Source organism: Archocentrus centrarchus (genome assembly GCF_007364275.1).
Source record: "Archocentrus centrarchus isolate MPI-CPG fArcCen1 chromosome 18 unlocalized genomic scaffold, fArcCen1 scaffold_23_ctg1, whole genome shotgun sequence".
In the NCBI taxonomy this organism is placed as follows: domain Eukaryota; kingdom Metazoa; phylum Chordata; class Actinopteri; order Cichliformes; family Cichlidae; genus Archocentrus; species Archocentrus centrarchus.
The window spans coordinates 4,392,003-4,414,456 of NW_022060145.1; the positions used below are offsets into that span (position 1 = coordinate 4,392,003).

At 39.8% G+C, this 22,454-nt stretch overlaps 1 protein-coding gene across 7 annotated transcripts in view; it reads left to right on the forward strand.

Annotated features, from left to right (window-relative positions):
* Nucleotides 1-5,183: 5,183 nt before the first annotated feature.
* Nucleotides 5,184-22,454, forward strand: part of mark2b (MAP/microtubule affinity-regulating kinase 2b) — a 52,777-nt gene continuing 35,506 nt past the window's right edge. For all 7 annotated transcript variants that reach the window (XM_030722561.1, XM_030722563.1, XM_030722567.1 and 4 more), the window contains exon 1: nucleotides 5,184-6,579. In XM_030722561.1, the coding sequence (XP_030578421.1) occupies nucleotides 6,529-6,579 (51 nt within the window). In that variant the 5' untranslated portion in view covers nucleotides 5,184-6,528. The remainder of the gene's footprint in view (nucleotides 6,580-22,454) is intronic.

Consider the following 22,454-nt stretch of genomic DNA (forward strand, 5'->3'; position numbering starts at 1 on the left):
CTGAAGGCTCTGCTTCCCATTTGTGTTTTAGAAACACTAGTAAGCCTGCATTGTCAGAGTGGGATAACACAGTACTATGGTCTTGAAGGATGTAAAGTACTATATGGGACATGAGAAGCTAATACAGGAGTCCCTGTTGGGCCTGTTGGTGCAGTGTTTTGGATCAACTGAAGGCTTTTCTGGGATATTTTAGAGCAACCTAATTAGGAATTACAAAAGTCCAGCCTAGCAGTAACACATGCATGGAACAGTTTTTCAGTATCATTGAGAAAGGATGCTTTTCATTTTGACAACATCACTCAGACGACAGAAGGCAGCCCTGTTAGCATTACAGCTCATTTAAGGGAGTGAAATTTGCTTAAAAAAAAAAAGACTGCGCCATGTACGTCAAACCTTTAAGTTATCGAGTGTCCAGTTAAATATTTAAACAGGGAAATTCGACTATATTTTATATACAATTTAAGATGGAAGTGTGAGTGACTTCAGTGTGTTAACTTCTCACTGCAGTCTATATGAGGAAAAGGATAGATATCTGTCAAAGTATCTCTTAAAGCAGCAGATCTGCTGAGGCAAAGTCAAAAACAAGCTGCAGGCCATCAAACAGCTTTCACCTACTCCGTGGTATTTCCTGTGGAGATACAAAGGAAATCCTGACTTCCTCATCATATTTTATTGTATACCTGTAGATATAAAACCGTTCTCACTTCATTATTTCACAGATCATAAAAAAATGTGTTGTTATGCATTGTTGCTTAATGGGCCATAAAGCAAGTCTTTATTACGTTCATCATAACTAACAGTAATGGGATTCAGTCCATTTATCTAATTACATGGTGTTGCACTTACTGTGATTATAGCACAGCCTGTATAGAGAGCCTTTTTTTTTGGCTTTGGTTCCTTCTGTACTAGTTTTGCCCACGCTGTGAGTCAGCAGCTTCTAAATTGCGAGGTTAAGGTCAAGATTTTCACCCAGCGGACTGCAGAAGGAAGAATGAGGATTCTAAGGGAATCACTAACTTTATTGTATGCTTGTGTGATCGGCTCTTTTCCTGCCTACCTTGGATTGCTCCCTTTTTTTTAGCCATCACTGTACTGCTCCTTTTGATCTTCTACAGCATTCTTATTGGCTCGTGGAGTCATGTCACTTCAGTATACATAACATTACACTGAATACAGGTGCTAATTAAAACAATTTGAAACATACATTATATTGCCGAAAGTATTCAGTCACACATTATATGAGTAACATCCCATTCTTAATCCACAGCGTTTAATATGATGTCGGCCCACCCTTTGCAGCTATAACACCTATAACTCTTCTGGGAAGGCTTTCCACAAGGTTCAGGAGTGTTTATGGGAATTTTTGACCATTCTTCCTGAAACACATTTGTGAGGTCAGACACTGATGTTGGAGAGAAGGCCTGGCTCACAGTCTCTGCTCTAATTGATCCCAAAGGTGTTCTGTCAGGTTGAGGTCAGGACTCTGTGCAGGCCAGTCAGGTTCTTCCACATCAAACTCACTCATCCATGTCTTTATGGATCTTGGTTTGTGCACTAGTGTGCAGTTATGTTGGAACAGGAAGGGGCCATCCCCAAACTGTTGCCACAAAGTTGGGAGCATGAAATTGTCCTAAATGTCTTGGTATGCTGAAGCATTAAGAGTTCCTTTCACTGGAACTAAAGGGCTGAGCCCAACTCCTAAAAAACAACCCCACACCAAACTTTACACTTGGTACAATGCAGTCAGACAAGTACTGTTGTCCTGGCAACCGCCAAACCCAGACTCATCCATTGGATTGCCAGATGGAGAAGGGTGATTCATCATTCCAGGGGACACGTCTCTACTGCACTAGAGTCCAGTGGCAGCCTGCTTTACACCACTGCAACCGATGTTTTGCATTGCGCTTGTGATGTAAGGCTTGGATGCAGCTGCTTGGCCATGGAAACTCATTCCATTAAATTCTCTGTGCACTGTTCTTGAGCTAATCTGAAGGCCACATGAAGTTTGGAGGTCTGCACTATGCACCTCAGCATGGCCTACCACTTTGGGGCTGAGTTGCTGTTGTTCCCAATCGCTTCCACTTTGTTACAATGCCACTAACAGTTGACTGTGGAATATCTAGTAGTGAGGAAATTTCATGACTGGACTGGTGACATCCTATCACGGCACCACACTGGAATTCACTGAACTCCTGAGAGCGACCCATTCTTTCACAAATGTTTGAAGAAGCAGTCTGCATGCCTAGGTGCTTAGTTTATACACCTGTGGAAACACCTGAATTCAGTGATTTGAATGGGTGAGCGAATACTTTTGGCAATATAGTGTATGTGTGGGTGTTAAACACTTGAATTTGTCAGAAAATAAGTATCATAGTATGATATAAATCACATCTATGATTTAAAACTGCAACATCAGTAGCCCAAAGTATATGCATGTCATAAATGCAATAACTCTAGAGATAGGTTACATAACAGGGTCAGAATGTTAAAAATAAAAATCTAATAACAGCTTGTGATTTTTTTTTTAAACACTATTTGATTGCATCCACACCTTGTTCAGTAACTGGCTTCCTGAAGCTGTCAGATCAAATCAGTCCTAACAGCTGCGCGGTTTATGCTCCAGCACATTCAGATCACATGTGTAACTATGTGAAAGAAAAAAATAAGGCCGTTGCTTTAATCAGGTGCCATAATAATAAAGATCTGTATTTTTCCACTGAGTTACACACACCCTGGCTGAGGTGAATTTTAGAAGAGATTTGCTGAAAAGTGTAAACGCTGGAAAAGCCTGGCGTTCACAGATCAAGCTGCTGATGGTTTTTATGTGCTGCTGGGCTCTACAGGGAAAATCATTGACTGCATAGCAAAAATAACTGTTACGTATTACAGCCTCAGTGCAGCCACATACATTTGGCACATGAAAATAATAACTGGAGACTCAAAGGCTGATATATTTTTTTTAATGTTCATCCAGTGACACTTAAAATACATTTAGATTAGCACAATTACAAATCTACGACTCAGCCTCCTACACAGTGTCATTTCTGCTCTACAGCAGCTAGAAAAAAATATATACATACAAAAAAACATACAAAAAATATATTTTTTTGCTTTGTTTTATTAGTTAGCTGTTTTTACTGTCTTACAGCATTTTGATGTTTTTATCTTCTGTGTTAAGCACATTGAGTTTGCATGTAATGAAATGTGCTATATAAATAAAATTGCCATTTCAGTGCAAATGTGCATGAGATTTACAGCACAGATAGATAGATAGATAGATAGATAGATAGATAGATAGATAGATAGATAGATAGATAGATAGATAGATAGATAGATAGATAGATAGATAGATAGATAGATGGATGTAATATATGGAGGCATCCTGGAGATGGCGACATTTCAGCACATATTGGCTCAATTCCTGCTAAAATGATTCATGTACAACCTAAAAAAAGACTGTTGTCACTTGAGTTTACATATCTACTGTTTTCCTATAGATGTGAACATGATGGTTGTTTTTTTTTTCCTAACATTTCACCCCAAACTGCTGTTCCGCTCCTCGGATCCACCATGAAACTGGACACGATCCAGCACTGAAAGTCATTCTGCCAAGTGACTTGGGAAGGTTTACATGCTGGCTGAAAGCTGCAGTGATTCTGCATTAACAAGGTTTGTTATTAATATACAGAGAGTAGATAGACATGCTAAAAGGAGGCCTGTTTGTTTCCTGTAACAGTGCACATACCCTTGAGTGCTCTCCCTCCATCATCAGGGAGGTGATTTTTCCCTTGGTTCATCGGGAAATCCTGCCAGTTGGATGCTCTCCCGGTTGTCCTCAACAACCCTCTCATTCCCATTCATATCCTGAATTCTTCTTTTAATTTTGCACAACATCCTCACATTGTTTAAATGCTGAATTTTTGATATTGCACCTCTGCAGACCTCCCAACTGACAGACATGTGGCATCACTACTTCCAGTGGAAGCCAAATTATCTGAGTCAGTTGCTAAGTAACTTGAAGATGTCTCTGCCTGCAGTCAGCATCTCGCAGTCACACTTTGGGATGGCATGAGTTTATATTTATATTTTATTTTTGCAGCTGTGGCTGCAAAAAGGTATAGCTTTCAGTCAGAAAACTATACCTCTTTGCTTTAAATTTTACATTTATCTTCAAATGAATTTGTATATCAACTAAATATTTAGTCCAAAATATGAAATCCTGACCAGTAGGTTAGATTTAGGGTTAAGGATTGAAGTGTTTATGTACTTTCCATAAGTGTTGCACTGCTCTGTAATGATATGCTTTACTAAAGGAGCACTGGAATTCTTCAAGGTGTGATGGGAATAAGCTAAATGTGTGACAAATGAAAGGAAACAAGGATGTGACTCACTGGTAAAAATATCTGGCAATTCTTGTAGGTGTTGCCTGCAGAACTGGAGCTTCCAGAAGCATACAGAAAGAGGTGTGTGTATGGGTGTCCATGGGCCTGTTTGCAGATTAAATTAATCTGCATGGACATAATAAGGGTAAAATCTAGTTACACACTGGGGAAAAAAAAAGTACAGATCCTCGTTAGATCTGCTGAAAGGGGTCTCAGTGTTCATGAAACTACATGCATTCATGCTGTGGTTAGTGGAGCTACTTCTCTGCATCTGTAAAAATCAACTCATATTCAGTAGTTACGAATGTGCTGAGTATTAAATGCAGACTATTGTAGTAAAAAGTGGAATATTTCCCTCTGAACCGTAGTGGAATAAGTATAAAATCGCATAAATAGTGCCTCATATTTATATTTAAATACAGCACTTACTTGATTAGGTTAAATTCCATCACAGATGGAAGTAGAAACATGGACACATTAACTCAGTCAGGAGAGCTCCTATAAAAGACATTACAACAACATTAACAATGCAGCAGGCAAAGAGCCGAATTAAATATTCATCGGCATACTTAAATAAATCAATACACCAAAAACGGAACTGAGAGACCGGTGAACTTTTGCACCCCTGAGGCTCTGGCTCTCTCTCTTTCTACAGCTATGAGAGAGCCTTCGTTCCCGGCAGGCTGAGGAGAACAACTACAATCTCCCGCACCTGCCATTTACCAGCATGGAGGAACTGCGGTCATTCAGCGGTGAAGGCTCGGAAAAAAGCGAGTGAAGCCGAGCTCAGAGCTCCCCTCCCTCCCCTTTCAGTCGTGGTGGTGCAAGCAAGCAGCCATGTTGCCGTGAGCCTGTTCCGGTATGAGGGCAGGATCGTGCGCATAGACTGCATTCGGGCGCAGCTCCTCGCTTTTCTCCCCCCCTCCTCCCCGCTGCCCGTGACACGCACCTCCGAGAAAGAAAAGCCCACTTTGCTGATAATGGATTTTACAACTTGATGATTCCTCATTCGGTCTGCGGGTGACTGGAGTATATAGTCGGTGTACCGACAGGACGAACTGGTATATCGCCACACTGCAGTGCAGTACTGGTGAACGACCTTATTCCAATCACGCAACACAAGGAAGAGCGCCGGTGATTTCCGTGGATTTTGAGTTCCGTGGGTTGCTCTCTGGCAGTCACCGCCACTGCGGTCGCTGGGGAATAAGCTAACTAGCTAGCTTTACCTCAAAAGAAACGCTGAATTAGCTAGCTGCATGGGCTAATGTCGATCAGTTAGCTAGCGCAACAAATTAATTTGTGATTCCCACCTGCCATGTGACCATTTTACAAGGTGCTGCTTTTATTTTTAGGATACCCTGCCCCCGGATAACTCGCTGGGAATATCTGAATTTGCTTTGTGCGAGTTGGGAAGGTCGAGAGCTCGCCGGGAAATAACTTTGGCCTGAAAGTTTTGCAGACCTCGGAGCTGGTTTGAGACCTGAAAGGAAACCTCTCTCTGCCACAGAAGGAGAAAGACAAACGGCGACGCTGCGCGATGAAAACGACGCTGTGCGATCGACATTTTCTGTAGATTTTGGCAACAGCCGCCGCTTTCTCAGACCTCACTTAGCGACCTTACAAGTTAGCATGGTAGCCACCTAATTGAGCCTGGTCTTCTTTCAATACAACAACAATTGCCCAACTTTTTTTCTTCAAGCTAGCATAAGTAGCTAGCTGGTCAAAACGTCACAGTACCAGGTAGTTAGCTCGCGTCTGACATCCGTGCTATATACCTCGCTGTTCACCATCGACGCACATCAACTGTAAGTGGGAACTGTGTCTTCACACCTAGTCCGGAGCTGAAGAAAACATTTTTTTTCCTGTTTTCTAGCTGTTGACAAACATGGGACCTGCGGTTGCTGCTGCTAGCTAGTTTCGAGCTAGCTGGCTAACTCGGCTAGCCGCTGATGTGGGTTTCAACTTGTTGATTCACGGGCTGTCTGTGGCGCTGCTAGCTGGCTAGCACTGGACATCTGTTGGAGAGTTTCCACAGCTATCAGCTACACAAGTTTTAAATGATCAACAGAGACTGACGAATCGTTCTCGTTACACGGTTCCTTTCCCATTTTTTTCTTCTTTTTTTGGGACTCAGACTCTTTCAAAAATGTCAACAAGGCCCCCACTGGTTCAAGTAATTGAAAATTCGACCGGGCAGGTAAGATGTCCCTTAAAATCTATCTCAGAAATAATGTTATTGGGGATGTTTGAAGACAGAGCTACTTTATCTTGTGTGGAGGGAGGCCCTTGTTTGCTTTTTACAATGTTTGGTTGTCCCCCACCGGTGTGTCTGTTGTCTTTACCTCAGAGCAGTGATTCACCAGATTGCCTACGCACTAACATTGGATTTCCCTCTCCTTACAGGACGGCAGAGCAAATTTAGGTTTCTGTTTAGTCTGTGTCTTTAGGCATGTCATCCTACTTGACTTTTAGTCACTTTGACCTTTTGCAATGCAGACAATCATAAAGTTGAAAGTGACAGTTTTAACATGTTTATTGGAGACTTGTAGATTTTTTTATTTTATCTAATGCTAATTTGAAACTTACTTGTTCTTCTGGAAGAAAGTCGTGTTGTTTGTGTATGTCAGTCCTTATTTGGGAACCCTGAACGTGGCAGAAAGCTATAAGAACTCGTTTGTTGTCGCAAAGAAGTAGCAATCCTGGCTGTGTTGCAATGAAAGTGAGATTTTGGCGTTTGTATTCCAGATGTGAACTTGCAAGAAAGCTGGCATTTGGATAATTTTATTAATAAAAACTGTTCAGGAAGGAGTCAAGAGTCCTTGTAGATCACAGTTGTATATAACATAAGTAGGCCTGTAGAGGGAATTGAAATCACTCAGGCAGTACAGACAGCAAATATCTTCTGACCTAGTACAAGTCTGCTGACCCTATCCATATGTGAAAGAGCTCCTGAAAACAATAAAAATTCAAATACATCTGTTGCAGAGGCAGTGCTGGTTTCACTATTCAGGAGCCTTTTTTTCTATATATTTGATTAGCAATGGTGTGAGTTGTGTGCCTCAATATTTAAAAACCAAAGAGGACCCAAACTAGGAAGCTGGAACTAAGCACCACCCCTGGTTCCTATATAACACTTTCCTACTCTGCTTGATATACAAACATGCCTCATTCACCCATTCACACTCATTCATAGAAGCACTTTTTTCTACGCCTAAGTGCTTTCTACCTTTCAGGGTCCGATGAACGCTTGGGGGTTCAGTATTTTGCCCAAGAACATTTTGGCATGCAGACTGGAGCAGCCAGGGATCAAACCACCAATTGTCCGATTAGCAGATGACCTGCTTCAGCCACACCCCACGTCCACCCACAGCCACCCATATCTGCAGCATTATTCTTAATTTTAGAGTTTTGTCTTGTCATTATGAGAGAGCCACATTCGCTCAGATGAAAGCTATGATAGTTTCTAGTGAACAGTATGACTGGGGCAGCTAGTGATGAGCATCACGTGGCATTTTTCTCTCATTAAAAATCTCTGAATATTTGGTTGGGGGGGTCTACATATTGACAGTGTAGCCAGTGGATGATGTCAGCGTGTGTTTGATCTTAAACTCACTTATGTATTTGTGTTGCTGGCAATACCTGAAGGTCTGTGAATCCATCTGTGGGGGTGCTTTGTTTTAGCAGTTGGTCAGTAGCTTTGATGAACATGGGAACTTGTATAGAGCAAATGTTCTGATGCGCAAAGAATTTTTATTAAAACCTTTGTGAAAAATTAGATACATTGCTTTGTAACATAAAAGAACTCAATAAGGGGGAGTACTAATGTTTTCCTAAACAGAAACACAGAAAACCCAAATACTAAGTGTGAACTGTTGACGAATGACTCAACCAAAATACAGACCTTATTTCATCAGCCAATAGCAAAGTGTCTTTATAGTAAACATTCAAGGGTTCAAAGATTTTTTTCTGTCTTTACTTCCCATAAAAGCAAAATGCTGTCAGAAGTTGCCTGTTTACCACTGCTCGTCACCACTTTGGTTAAGCCTTTTTTTTTTTTTTTAACTGCAGCGCAGCTGTGAACTTTTCTAGTCATTACCTGACGGAGGTGCGTGTGAGAATGCAAATGTCTGACTCAGTAGGATGTGACAAACTCTTTAACCTGCCACCTTCCTAGTGCAAAGTCCACATGATGTCTCATGGCACCAAAAAGGAAAACTTTTGGACAATTTTCTGACCTGATTTTTCCCAACATTTTCCTGGAGTTCTCGTTTGAGAACAGCTACAGAGTGTAAAGAAAAGCAGACATACACTTATATTCATATGTAGGCAAATAACTATACACGCTAACAGCGAGGCATGTGTATTCTTAGACGGCTACACCCTTATAGGAACAAAGGTCAGCAATAATGCAGCTGAGTTTGTAGACTGTAGCTGCCTCTTGCATACAATACATACAGACAGGGCATTTCCATCTCCAGTGGGATTTTTAAAGTTGTCATAGTTAAAGCTGGGGACTTCTTGAACATATTGTTCTTCTACAAACTTGTACAGACTAATGAGTGTAAGCTTCCTCACCAAATTCAGTGAGACAACCACACTGGCCTCTGCACAGGACCTTGGCAGAAGAGAAGCAGTCAATTAAAACATTAGACCAGGTTCCACTTTAGCTGCATTACAATCTAATATTATCCACTCTGACAGGAAAATGCTTGAAACCATACATAGCTGGCAGAATATGGAACAGTCTTTAGTTTGTAGCACAGGTGGCATAAAGCTGTAAGGGAACTAAATGTTCCTGTGATATTTTGTCAGGCGCATAAGACTGTAAAACCAAACTGGTGGCTTGGTGATTAAGAACCCCTCAAACTGAACTTGTTCTTGTACCCTGTTTGTGTGGCCTTCACCTTGTGTTGTTTTGATGTAATGCTATTGTTGTTCTGAATGCGTCCATTCTCATCCCACAGCATCCAGTAAGGATTTAGGGTTGGATTAAAAAAAAGTTTGGGGTCATGGCAACTTCTTAACTAGGTTTGTAGGCAAAAGGTCATGGATGAATACTTCCACACAAACCCAGTCTGTCTTTAAAGGCCATGTATAGAAAGCCTTTGGTGTCAGGTCTCAAGATATGGGACAAAATGGCACCAGACACGAGTACGGGCTGAGTGTCGACAACTCTCTCTGTGCTTGTCAGAGATTTAAGTGTCGATTTTGATCCGTTCGACCCACGGGCAGGTTGATAAAAGCAGATATCCTTATTCTTGGCTTGTGTCTGATGAAGACTGCTTAATTGTAGTGGTTTATTTTGATATTTTGAGTGACCCTTATTGGGAGCTGGTTTGCTTGGCTTCAAAGTTTGCAAGCCTTTTATTTTTCTTTACACATGACAGCCAGCTAATCTGTGAGTTAATGGTTCTACAAGTCTAGGGGTGGGGTGGGGGTTGTGGCGTAAAGTTACTGACCAACACAGTTTTCCATTCAGTCATCATGAACAGTTGCTGGGCAGGTATAATTAGAGAGCTGTCAAATGTAGAGAAGTGACTTATGACATCCTTCTGACGGTGTGAAATGGCAGATATGTTGAGTGGCTTTGATCGAATGCGTTCCCGTGTTGTGCAAGGCTTCGGGCTGGCTGTTAGTTTGAGGAACTTGTGTGTAACACAAGAGTGCTACACCAGTTCAGTGTTAAATATCAGGATAAATACATGTTTGTTACATCATGTTAGAATGTATTTTGTGATAAACTACCTGATAATAAGATGTCGCATGAGTGCGGTTCAAAATTGGTTTTGGTACATGTTGTCTTATTAACAGGTTCGCACAGTTTGTCCACTTCCCCAGGCAAGATCAGTCTGATTTCCTGTTTTACAGTGTTCTCCCTCTGTTCATTAAGCCACGTCTTTTGACCCACTAATACAGCTAGAAATACTGGTATTCCTCTTCAGTTGTCACGTCACCGTTCATTTCATTGTTTGGGTAGTTGCGCACTTGCTTAGCAGGCCGGATCCTCCGCTCATGGAGGTGTGATGGATCTGAGCCATTCATTTGTCAAAGGTGAGACATTTCCTCATTGTAGATATCATTTAGTGAAAACGCACAGCTAACTAAACTACATTTAGGAAGTTGCTCTGGAGTCTTCATAAGGTTTATTTATACAAGACTTTGTTCACAAAGGACCTACAAGAAAGAACAAGGAAATAAAGCCCAAATAAGAGAGAAAGCATCTGCCCACCCCGAGCCAGATGTAAAAACAATGCATGCAGGTGTCATTTCCTACTCATACACTCCTATTAAAGACATTATAAAATGTGCAGTGAGAATTTTCTCACCTTACTTTAGACCAGAAATGGTGGGCAAATATAATAAGATGTACCAATATAGAGATCTTTGTTGTCTGCTAGCAGTTGCTGCAGACATTTAGATTTATTTGTTGTATCACACTGACTTAATGTTCAAACATAATGGGAAGAACGTCAGAAAAACTTTAAACTGGTTAACCTGTTATTTATTTATATATATATATATATATATATATATATATATATATATATATATATATATATATATATATATATATATATATATATATATATATATATATATATATATATAAAATTATAATTTTTTTTTTCCCTTTCCCAAGTATAAGAAGGAAAAACAAGATAAGCAAACACAAAAACCCACTGGTATTAGCTCTAGGCCAGATGGTTACTTTTAACCATGGTAGTACAGAATATTATAACCCCTTTAATTTCTTTCTGCAGCTGTGATGTACTTGGTTGAGTCTGTTTCAGGGGTGGGTTAATCATTGTGCGTCCTTCTCACATTTGATTGAGATTATGGCAACATCAGTTCGAAGCGTGCCCGTTTGGACGGGGGCTGATTGGAGTTCACAGTATTAGTGAATACTAATAATGACTTTTGTGGGGTCCCCAGCAATATACCTACAAAGCATGACTTGGACCAGATGTGCAGTTCTCTGAACTTAAGTCGTCTGTCCCTTTTTCTTCTGTTAATTATTGTTTATGTACATTATTATTGGTATATATTGAAGGACATTGAAAGACAGTCATCAGTCTTATTTATTATTTTTTTAAACCTCCTTTTAAAACTCTTGTGTTTATCCAGTTCAGGATTGCAATTCCGCTGACACTCTGCAATAGGTGGGGTACACCCTGGACAGCTCTCCAGTCTTTCACCGTGTTAACACAGACTACCATTCGCACCTACAGATAGTTTAAAATCTCCAGCTAATGTAACATATATGTCTTTGGAGTGTGTGAGAAAGCCAGAGTACCCACACAGGCAGAGAGAACATGCAAACAGCTGACCGGCAGGATTAATCCTACTGTGAGGCGACAGTGTAACCACTGCACCACCACGATGCCATTAGACAGTCTTAGTTCTTGTTTTTCAAATTTCATGGTATTCTTAGAGTTTATGATTGACCAAGGACTGAACTTTCTTGTTTAATTTCCTACCTTTTGGTCATATTGCCTGCATTTTGACAGATAAAGGCAGAGAGAGCTGAATATGGGATGCCGCAAAGGTCCCCAAGCAAGTAACCTGTGAAACTTAGCAATGATTACTGTAACTACAACTGCTGTGGTTCATCAGCAGTAATTTCTATTTTAGTTTGACCTTTGTAAACTCCACCAGAACTGAAACAGTGATGCTTGCAGATTCAGAACGCTGTTGAGCGTCACAGCAGCAAACATGAAGGCAATATGAGTAGCGTTGACCACATTTTGATGCGTTTCACCTTAGGCGTATGAAAGAAGGAAAGAAGGTAAGAATCCCTCAGCAAGCTGGTGACCTGGAAATTTAATACAGATGAGAAAGAAGCTGTGTGTGTGTGTGTGTGTGTGTGTGTGTGTGTGTGTGTGTGTGTGTGTGTGTGTGTGTGTGTGTGTGTTGACTTGGGTATCTTGGTGAATATATCAGTGCTCAGCTTTTTTCATGTCTTAATTCATGTTCTTTTTTTTTTTTTTTTTTTTCTCTTTTAAACGAGTCATCATGTAAACAATCTACAGGACATATAGGCTCACACAAGTTGCAGTAATGCCCGGAAACCATAAACCAATGCCGCTGTCTCTAACAGCCATCACTAGGCAGATGAACAGAAAGACAAAGCTTGGCCAGGGCCTTAGCAACAGAGATGCTGCCTTAAATACATACGATCATTTACTCCTTATTTCCCCCTTTACAAGTGAGTACATTCAGTTAATTGCAATTACATTTTTGTCATTTATGCTTGGAAGTCCAAGTGTAGGTGCTATAAAGACATCTACCTACAGTGCAGTGAAATTTAGTGCTCTGTGTGTGTGTTTTGGATTTTGTCTGAGAGGACAGGGTAAAACAGGCCCCACCAGTTGAGCAGAGTGGTAGGTGTGGTGGCTAACTGTAGATGTGCGATTTGAAGGGCCTGACGTCATTTAGGTGAAGGTGTGGGTTTCTTTCACTGCTTCACTGTAATTCAGTCACTTGATATCAGTTTGCTGTGAATACTTGAATTTCTTCCTGTAATTCTTTGTGCCTGTTTTTATGTTGAGGAAAAGTTAGGAACTGGTCAATGTAATTAAATTGTCAAATGGTAGATTATCGATTCCTGAAGTAACGGTGTAACTACAACTATTTATATAGGCGGTTGTCAAAAATTTCAGTTTGCCAGTTTTTAACAAGGGCTTTTAAGTAAATAGTGGCAAGCATCCAACGTGCTATTGTTTTTGCACTCTTGTGTGCATTCATGCTGTTGTGATGTAGCTGAGTATCCAAAACACATTTCCCAAGGCTGAGGTGAGGTGTGCCAGAACTTGCTTTGCCTACTTTACTGTCTTTTGAAAGTGGTTTTCGTAGAACAGCTCAATTTTTTTAGCTTTATACTGTGTTCACCACTCTAACAGGGGATTTTTACATGTGTTAAATTTACACCATCATTACCGCAAACCCTTGTGAAACCCTACACTGTAGCCTGTGTCATAACATGATGTGGATCTCCCTAACAATGTAACTACAAGTTGCCGCAGCCCGCACAGGTATGAATGCTGCCAATGGCGTCAGCCACTTGTGTAGGCTACGTCGGAGGCTCAATGCAGAACAATAATTCAAAGGCTGGATTAGCTCCCTCTACCGGAGTAAAGTTTCTGATCTTCTTAGAGCTGGGTAATATGGCCAGAAATTATATCTCAGTAATTTTAGGCTGATTGCTAATAAAACACCATATACAGTGCTGTGCAAAAGTCTTGAGCCCACCCCTTATTTTTGCTAGGAAAATGGGAACTAGGTGCAGCGATTTACTGACACATGCAAACATAAAGGGAAATACTCTATGTAAGGCAAAACAGAGTTTGTGCAATTCAAACAGGCTTGAAGGTCAGTGTTTGGTATGATTATCTTTATTCTTGAACACAGGCTGAACTCTCTTAGGCAGCTTTCTTCTCATTTATTTTAGTGTTCTGGAATTTTTCTCCAGGCTTCTTGAAAGGCACTCAAAGCTGCTGTTTGAATCTTGGCTGGCCTTTCTCCTGAACTCCTCCATTGATTATTGACCACAATTGGAACCAAAAATTTGGATTCATCACTCCATAAAACCTGTTGCTACTGATTTAGGTGGATCAAATGACTAGCCAGATGCATCTCTTAGGTCCTGCATCTGATCTTTCCTGTGTTTTTTTTTTTTTTTTTTTTTTTTTTTTTTTTTTTTTTTTTTTTTGGGTTGGTTGGTTTCTTTTTTTGGGGGGGTACTTATATCTTAAGGACATGACTTTCACATGCTGTTCATCTACTTTAGATTGTTTTTAGGCCTGCCACTTCTTTTTTCCTCCACTTGTCCAGTTTAATCAAATTTCTCAAGGACACAGAACACATCATGCCATAATATTCAAAGTTTTTGGCTATTTGGGAACCACCTGTTTGGTGTAACAATACTATTTTTATGCCTGCGAGACTCTTATCTTTTTCTTTTTCTGTAGATTTTGACTAAAGAAGTTGTCCTAATTACATGTTTTTGAGATAGACTGTTGGTAACAAAGTCTCTAAGGGTTCATTGCAAAGTTCATTGTAACATAGTGTAGACACAAAATTGGTTTATTCCTTGAGTTAGGTACTTTTTTTTTTTTTTTTTTTTTTTTTTGCTTGAATGATTCATAGGTCAGTTTTAAGTGGCTTAACAAACAAACGAGCAAAAACTTTCCTCTGAAAATGGTCATGTTATTTTGGATCTGCAAAGTGAAATTACGTCTTTTTAAGACTGATTGAAAAGAACAAATTCTTCATCAGTGTTATTTCCACAAATCCACAAACTTTATTGACTTTTGCCACATATCAATTTGAAACAATTGGTCAACAAATACACTTTCAGAGTTTTTTTTTTTTTTTGTGTGTCCTCAATATTGCAGAGGAACTTTGCGAGTGGGCATATCAACGTGTTACAGCATTTTCAGCACGCATGAAAACTTGTATTTCATCTACATGTAACATACATGTAACCTTCAGCTCTTCCAACTAGCCACCCTGTGAAAGCTACACAGACCTGTTTACTCTGGTGGCTCACACACACACACTGCTCACACCCAGTGTTACATAGCAGCAAGAAGGAGGGTGCACAAGGAAGTGTTATGGCGTGTGTCCCAACTGTGACAGCAGCAGTGCAAACACAAGCTCTGAACTGATTTGACATGTACACACACACACACACACACACACACACACACACACACACACACACTTACCTAGGAAGTTCCAGCATTAGAGAACACACACAACACTGACAGCAAACTGAGTCCAAGCATGACACCACCTTGCTAAAGTAAGGGGCCTCTCACAGATTTATTTGGCCTCATGCGTGGTGTCAAGTTTGTTTGGCTAGTATGGATATAGTAGCTGTACTGTACATTACGTTACCCTGCAGGGTTTTTAGAGGAGGCAGCAAAGAAGCAACATTAACCAGTGTAGTAATATTAAAATCATTTTTTGTTATCCAGAATGGATAGTTAGAATGGAGCTCCACCTGGATCTGTGCATTACCACTTCAGCTGTACCGTTGCTTAGCAGTCTTTCAAGTCACATCATTGTTGCCTTACACCCTGAAGTAGGTGTTTAAACTACTTTTTTTTTTTTTGGTCACCTGTGGATTTAGTTGGTTTTTCATACTCTTAGGATTTACTCTCTTGCTCTGTGAGTGAAAATTATTTCTCTCTTGAACTGGAATGGCTCATGTATTCAAAAAATTTGCTTTGAAATATTGTATGTGCTTAACTAACTATAGTTAAGCACATACAATATTTCAAAGCAAATTTTTTGTAAAAAGTGCCTTTATTTCCATTCCTTTGCCAGCAAGTTTTTAATGCAAAGCCCCACATCTCTGTCCTGTTTAAGTGGCTGTCCATTATTTTTTTTTATTTATTTATTTTAATCAAATGAACCATCCATTTAATTTAAACTTTATTAAACTGTTCTTAAGTGAAGCCTTTTTCAGATGCTGGATATGTAATGTCATTATTCTGTGATAGTGACGTCATTCAGTCATTCAGACATTCAGACATGGGGCACTTCTGTTCCTTGTGTCTTTATCAACACTTTCCCATAACAGTGATGTCTCCATGTATTCTGCAGCGAACTGCAGAACTTTATAGCTGCTCTCGCTGCTGGCACACAGGCTGAGATACAGATCCCTCTTCTGGATTTTGAACAGCAAAAATTCATCGTAAATTATATTTTAATCTTATTGTAAGTTAGAAGGGGGCACCAGACACACATGAAGTCAGGATATTGTGTGTGCGCATGAGGTAAGACTGCTGCGTTGAAATGCATTGACTATTACGAAAACACGAACAGGCTATTCATTCAGGCGTGACGCATACAGATTCTGTCAGATTAATATTAAGAAATGCAATGTTTATACTGTCCATGGCCTGAAAGCTCTGCAGAAAACACCCAGAGGTTTTTGCGGTAGTTTATTACAGGGTTGCTAACCCTCACTCATGTGTGACATACACCTTTTGTGTTGTGTTAAGCACTACATTTCAGCACCAGATCGTGCACTCCAGTATCTGAGGAACTGACCTCGTGAATTGGCTTATTTCCAGTAGCCATGTCCCCACAACAGCAGGGAAACCACTATATATTTTTCTGCAGCTAACGTTAAATCTGTTTGTTTCTGTGCTTACGTCCACTGTATTTGCAACCAAATTCACAAAAAACTATTCTCATGTATATGTGCTTATTTTTCTTTTTTGGTTGTTATACTGCCCATTAAGACTAATATAAGCCAGCCTTTACTTTTAATATATTGTCTAACCAACTTCAGCACTAAAGCCCAGATTTTATAACAAAGAAACTGTCCAATAACACCCCCATTCACATGAGTTAAAGCGTGTAAAGGTCCAGTTCACCAAATGTCAGGTGAGAAGATTGGACATATTTTGGTTGACAAGGACTCTAAAATGTAACTCTTAGGATTACACAGCTGTTTATTTTTGCCCTAAAACTTGTGTATAACGCTGACAGTGAAGCTCTTATTAATCTTTGCCTAAGATGGCCCACAGCTCCGTGCAGTTTATCATGTAGAATTTGTGTTTAATCTATTTAGTAGTATTCACCAATAACAAGGAAAGGGATAAATTTCTGTCAAATAACCCAACCAAGATTGATTGCAGGCAGATCACCTTTAGTACCAAAGACCCATTCTTAGCTAGGAAAAACCCTAAATATGGTAATTAGATAATAACAGCTTGCTCTGTTTAGGTGGATTTTTTTTGACACTTCTGACAGTTATGATACACAAAATATTCCCATCTAAGGACAATAAACTCTCTTTGTAACACATACTTTTTATGGGCATTGATCTTACGGGAAAGAGGAAGAGAGCAGAATGGGTAATAAAAGAAGGATGAACCAGAAGCCAGCATTAAGATAGATGGCAGGATTTAGGAAGTGACAAATCTCCATGGTAACACAGCCATCATGACTTCAACTTTGTGTGTGTCTTCCCTCTCACTCACAAATTGGAAATAATGCAGCTTCTGTTTGTAGTTCTGTTTCCAGTAGATTTTGTCCCACATGCAGCATTTGTTTGGCTTTGTTTGCAGAAATATCTCTTTTAACCCTATAACGCCAGGCGATCACTGCTGAAGCGCCGGTTATTTGCCCTTACTAGCGGCGAACAGCTGGTTAGGATGTAGAGTATCAGCGCTGTAACTCCACGACCGTTTGTCCTATCGGGAAAAATTCGAATGGTTCCTGAAAGCTCAGGAACTGCACTTCACAGCCATATAGGGGTATAACGGTATTTGTTGCCGAAGTCTGCGAACGGCGGCACTTTTGAAGTACGCTGTGTCGCGTTTGACACGTTTGGAGGTATGAGGTTACAGGACAGAGTTAAAATGTTGTTGGGGGATTGAACCCTTGTTTGAAATGGTTATGAATTTAATTCCTGTTTAAAGACTTGAGTCACATAACTTTCCCGTACATTGCATCCTTTTTACTAGAATTTTGCATAACTTGTCAACTTGACATGTAAACATTGCTGCCTTTGCTAGTCAGAACCAGAAATACTAGTTGGATGAACTAAATTTTTTCTCTCTCTCTCCTTTGTAATGACCGTCAGCTGCTGAGTCTCAGATGCTCCGTAGCAACTTGGTACTTGCTAGAGCTGCAGCTCTGCATGTTGTCATCAAGCAAGGTGGAAAATTGTGACTGATTACAGCTGTGCAAACCAGCGTGTTCCTGCAGGCTGTGTCAGAGTAAACTGACCTGTGACCACTTGACAAGAGCAATGCATAATTAAATTCATACCTCAAGCTGCAAGTAAAGAATGCTGCTGGTGCTAGCATTGCTAACCACACTTAGCAAACTGGCCTGACATGTGTGCGTGCGTGTGTGTGTGTGTGTGTGTGGGACTGTGCATAGCAAAAAGTGCTGCCTTTTTTTATTGTAATGCAATTGTTTCAAACAGGTCTTGAATAAGACACCCCCCCCCCCCCCCCTTGCTGGATGCACCTTTCTGATGCAACTCCAAAGAAATTTCTGTGCTCCCAGGATTGAACTGGGAATCTTATTAAGCAAATGTGTAAACCACTACACTGTGAATACGCAAGCAGTATTTGTAAGGACACATTTAACCTTGTCCATTAAACTTGTTTTCTTACTTCTAGCTAGCTGACTAGTCTTGTCATTCTTTTTCCTCATCCTGTTTAATCAAGTAGTAAATTAGTCAGTAGGAACATCCCTAATTTTCACCATTGCAGAACTTTTAATATGAAAAATCCATTATAAAATCTTAAATCATTCTTAGAGTAACACCTGTAGTACATAAACCTACTGTATAGCTGTCAGGGATATTGGTGGTGAGCAACTGAGGGCAGAAAAGTATAGCTGTTTCTTTTTAAACGAGTATGACCACTTGAAGTTAAGGCCATTTCCCCATTTAATAAAGATTCATTTGGACAACATTATTAAGGAGGACTGCTCTCATTAACTACGTTCATCTTGCTGCCAAATTATAGCAAGCGGTTTGTTACAGGCAACAAATTTCCTTAGGTCCTCACACAGTAAATTGGCTATATGAAGGATGCTTACAAGTCTGTTGTAAGGTCACAAGTAGCTGATATTATAGCAGCTCTTTTAATGAAGCCAGAGAATCTGGCTGGGCTTGAAGCGTTTCTGTTTTTCCTTTCTCGTTTGGATGTATAGTCTTCCAATTAGGGCTGAGTATCGATGTAAAATGTCTTATAAAATTGGGGGGAAAAAAAGGAGAAAAAAAAATTCTGCGCTCTGATTTAATTTAACTCCAACAGGTATTTGGAGCTATAATAAAGAGATGTTACTACTGTTAAAATTGCCCAGCTCCTGAAAAACAACCCCACACCATAATCCCTCCTTCACCAAAGTTCACCTTTGGCACAATGCAGTCAGATAAGTACTATTGAACTCAGACTCATCCATCCGGGTTGCAAGATGGAGAAGTGTGATTCATCACTCCAGAGAACACATCCTGGTGATGTAAGGATGCAGCTGCTCAGCCTTGGAAACCCATTCCACGAAGCTCTCTATGCACAGTTCTTGAGCTAATTTGAAGGCCTCGGGAAGTTTGGAGGTCTGTAGCGATTGACTCTGCAGAAAGTTGGTGACATCTGAACTATGCACCTCAGCATCCACTGACCCCACTCTGATTTTATGTGGTATACCACTTCATGGCAGAGCTGCTTTCATTCCTAATCACTTCCACTTTGTTATAATACCACTAACCGTTGACTGTCGAATATTTAGCGATGAAATTTCATGACTGAACTTGTTGCACAGGTGGCATCCTATCACAGTACCACCCTGAAATTCACTGAGCTCCTGAGAGCGACCCATTCTTTCACAAATGTTTGTAGATAGACAGGAAGGGAAAGAGGTGTGAATTTGTAGTTAATCATTTCAAATGAGGTGGAACATTATAACATTTAATTGTTAACAGCAGTTTGGGATGTGGCATTTATAAAAGGCAATCTGGAAAGAAATATTATTTGTTGCCAAAGTTGGCAACAAAGTTACTGTATTTTAATTGTGTTGCATTAGTAACAAGTCTTTATCGTTCTGCTTATTTTAGAAATTAAACTTGCATAGTTTTGTTATACTCTGCAGATATATATATAAAAATGGTGTCTCTCTTCTAATTGTTTCAAACTGTTTCTCTAAGTACTAATAAAGTTTCAGTTGTGATTGCATTGTAAAGTAATGTCCTTAGTAGGGTCAAAATAGTGAATGCCTAAGCAGTTTAGTAGTTGATAATTGACATCTGGTAGTAGTAAACTGGATGGAATGAAGTGTTCTTGTTGCGCTTAATGTGTTGCAAGTTGCGTGTTTTTCATCTTAGCGTAGTATGTGATGATCATTTTTCCTCCATGTGTTTTAAGCTCACCTGTTCCTTTATTAACCCTGTTGTCTCTCTGCTGTTTAATGTCAGTTAGGCAAAAGCAGGAAAACATAGGCCAATCTCATATTTGGTTTCAGCTATCTTGGTATTAGTGCATAACACATAATTCATGTGCAACCCTCCCTTACTTTGATAACTGCACTGTTGTTTTTTTTTAAAGGCTGTGTCTGAGTGGCTTCCTCCCAGAACTCAGATTGGTAAAGGTCAGTGATAGGGAGTCAAAACACAGCCAGTACGTCCTGTCAGTGACTTTTAATTTTGAGCATGTGCTGGGAGCGGGCGGTCTCAGTTGGGCTGGATCGGAACACTATACTACCGTTATACAGAGGTTTCAGAACAGGGCTGTCCTTTCTGCACCTTGGTTGAGACGCAGTAGACAAATAAAAATCAGGCTCAGAGTTTTGTGGGTGGCTTATCGTCCTCCATTTACTTTGCTGCAGATGTGTAGCAGGTGGTTGAACTTAATACACTTACAGCCAACTTTATGCCAAGCAAAACAATATGAAACAACCAAGTTGTAAATTAACTAAACAGTAATTTTACTAAAACACAAATTTTAAACCTACCACGGTTATGTGGTCACTTTGTTACATATATCACTTAAATAATTTTAAATGTATATTTCTAAAAATATGTTTGCTTGTCCATCTAATTGGTGTTCTGTCACCCTTACTGCACCAGCAAACAATTACCATTCATTAGGCTTTAACAGTTTCCCCACAGTCTCGATGTGAAAGTGTATCAAGATAATTGAACAGGACATTGAAAACTTTGCTAGTTAATGATTTTAATAACTCATGTTCTGTGTATTTTAATTATTTTATAAAAACCAGAGACTTCTGTAAAGGTCTTAGTGTTCAAGAAAGCAACATACAAAGCTGTCCAGGGATAAGCATAGGAGGCGTGTCCTTTTGGTTTATAGCATTCTGCAGTTACCAGAATGCAGTCTGCACAAAAGGCTTTAACCAAAAAATAAGTAAAAGTGATTTCATGGACCAAAGGTTTGGAATATTTGCTGTCCACACTGTCGTCTTCACAATTCTGTATCTAATCTCAATCTCAGCAAAATGAAAATGGTCATAAATTTTTTTTTTTTCCATGTTTATAGAGATTGTCCCTTCATGTCAGGATTTGTAAGCATTGTATTTCAGCTGGAAGCATGTTGTGGCAAACACTTTCTTTATCCAGAGAAAGTCAGGAGGCATTCAAGAAAATGAGGCTTTAAAAGACGTGGCAGTTGTTGTATTTTAACCCAAACCATGACTGTTTTGTAAACCTAACCCAGCAGCTTTTAATGCCTAAACTTTACTAAGTTGTTTTTCATGTTCAAACCTGAACCAGTGTTTTGTAGTACCTATACCTGACCAGTTTTTTTTTTCTTAATGCGTAAACAGAATCAGACAACATCTTTAATTTATATAAAAATGATGTGTGAAGATCTGACATGTATGACCTGAATTTGTGTCTCTGGTGTGATGATTACCTCCACCAACACCCTTCAGCCTCCAAATGCTGCCTATTTTTTTCTTTTTTATTGTTCATGTATATGAACAGGAATCTATACATATGGGAACAAACTGATGTCAGTACAAAAAAAGTGAAACTTGTCCAGAAACACAAATCATTAGTTTGAAAAGGCATAATTTTAAAAGTGTGACTATAAATGTACAGCTGCTTTCACTGGTCTCTTAAGTAAAGTTTAAAATCATGCCTTACTTTCTGCCCTTAGTTGAGTGTTATTTGTGAGCTTTGTTGGGATTTTTTTTCCTCCAATTTACTACTAAATATCATACCACTGAGTATAAGATCAACTCAGTATTCAACTGGCATCTGATGGTCTTGGCGCAGGTGAAAATTTAGATTTCTTTAAGATCACACTGAGTCCTTAAGCGGTTAAACTGTATATTAGTAGTTCCACGTTGGTATTCATGAGTCATAATCAACTTTACTGAGTAATTTGAGTACAAAACAGTGGTGTCACTTATTGTCCTCCGACACGTCTATAATTAAAACTGGGGGAGGTAGGTGTGTGTGTGTGTGTGTGTGTGTGTGCGCGCGTGTGTGTGTGCGCTCATACTGGGGGGAGGGAGTTTGCATGGTCTGCAGCTGCCCAAAAATGAAGGAAGAATCAGAAGACAAAAATAGTCAGACATGAA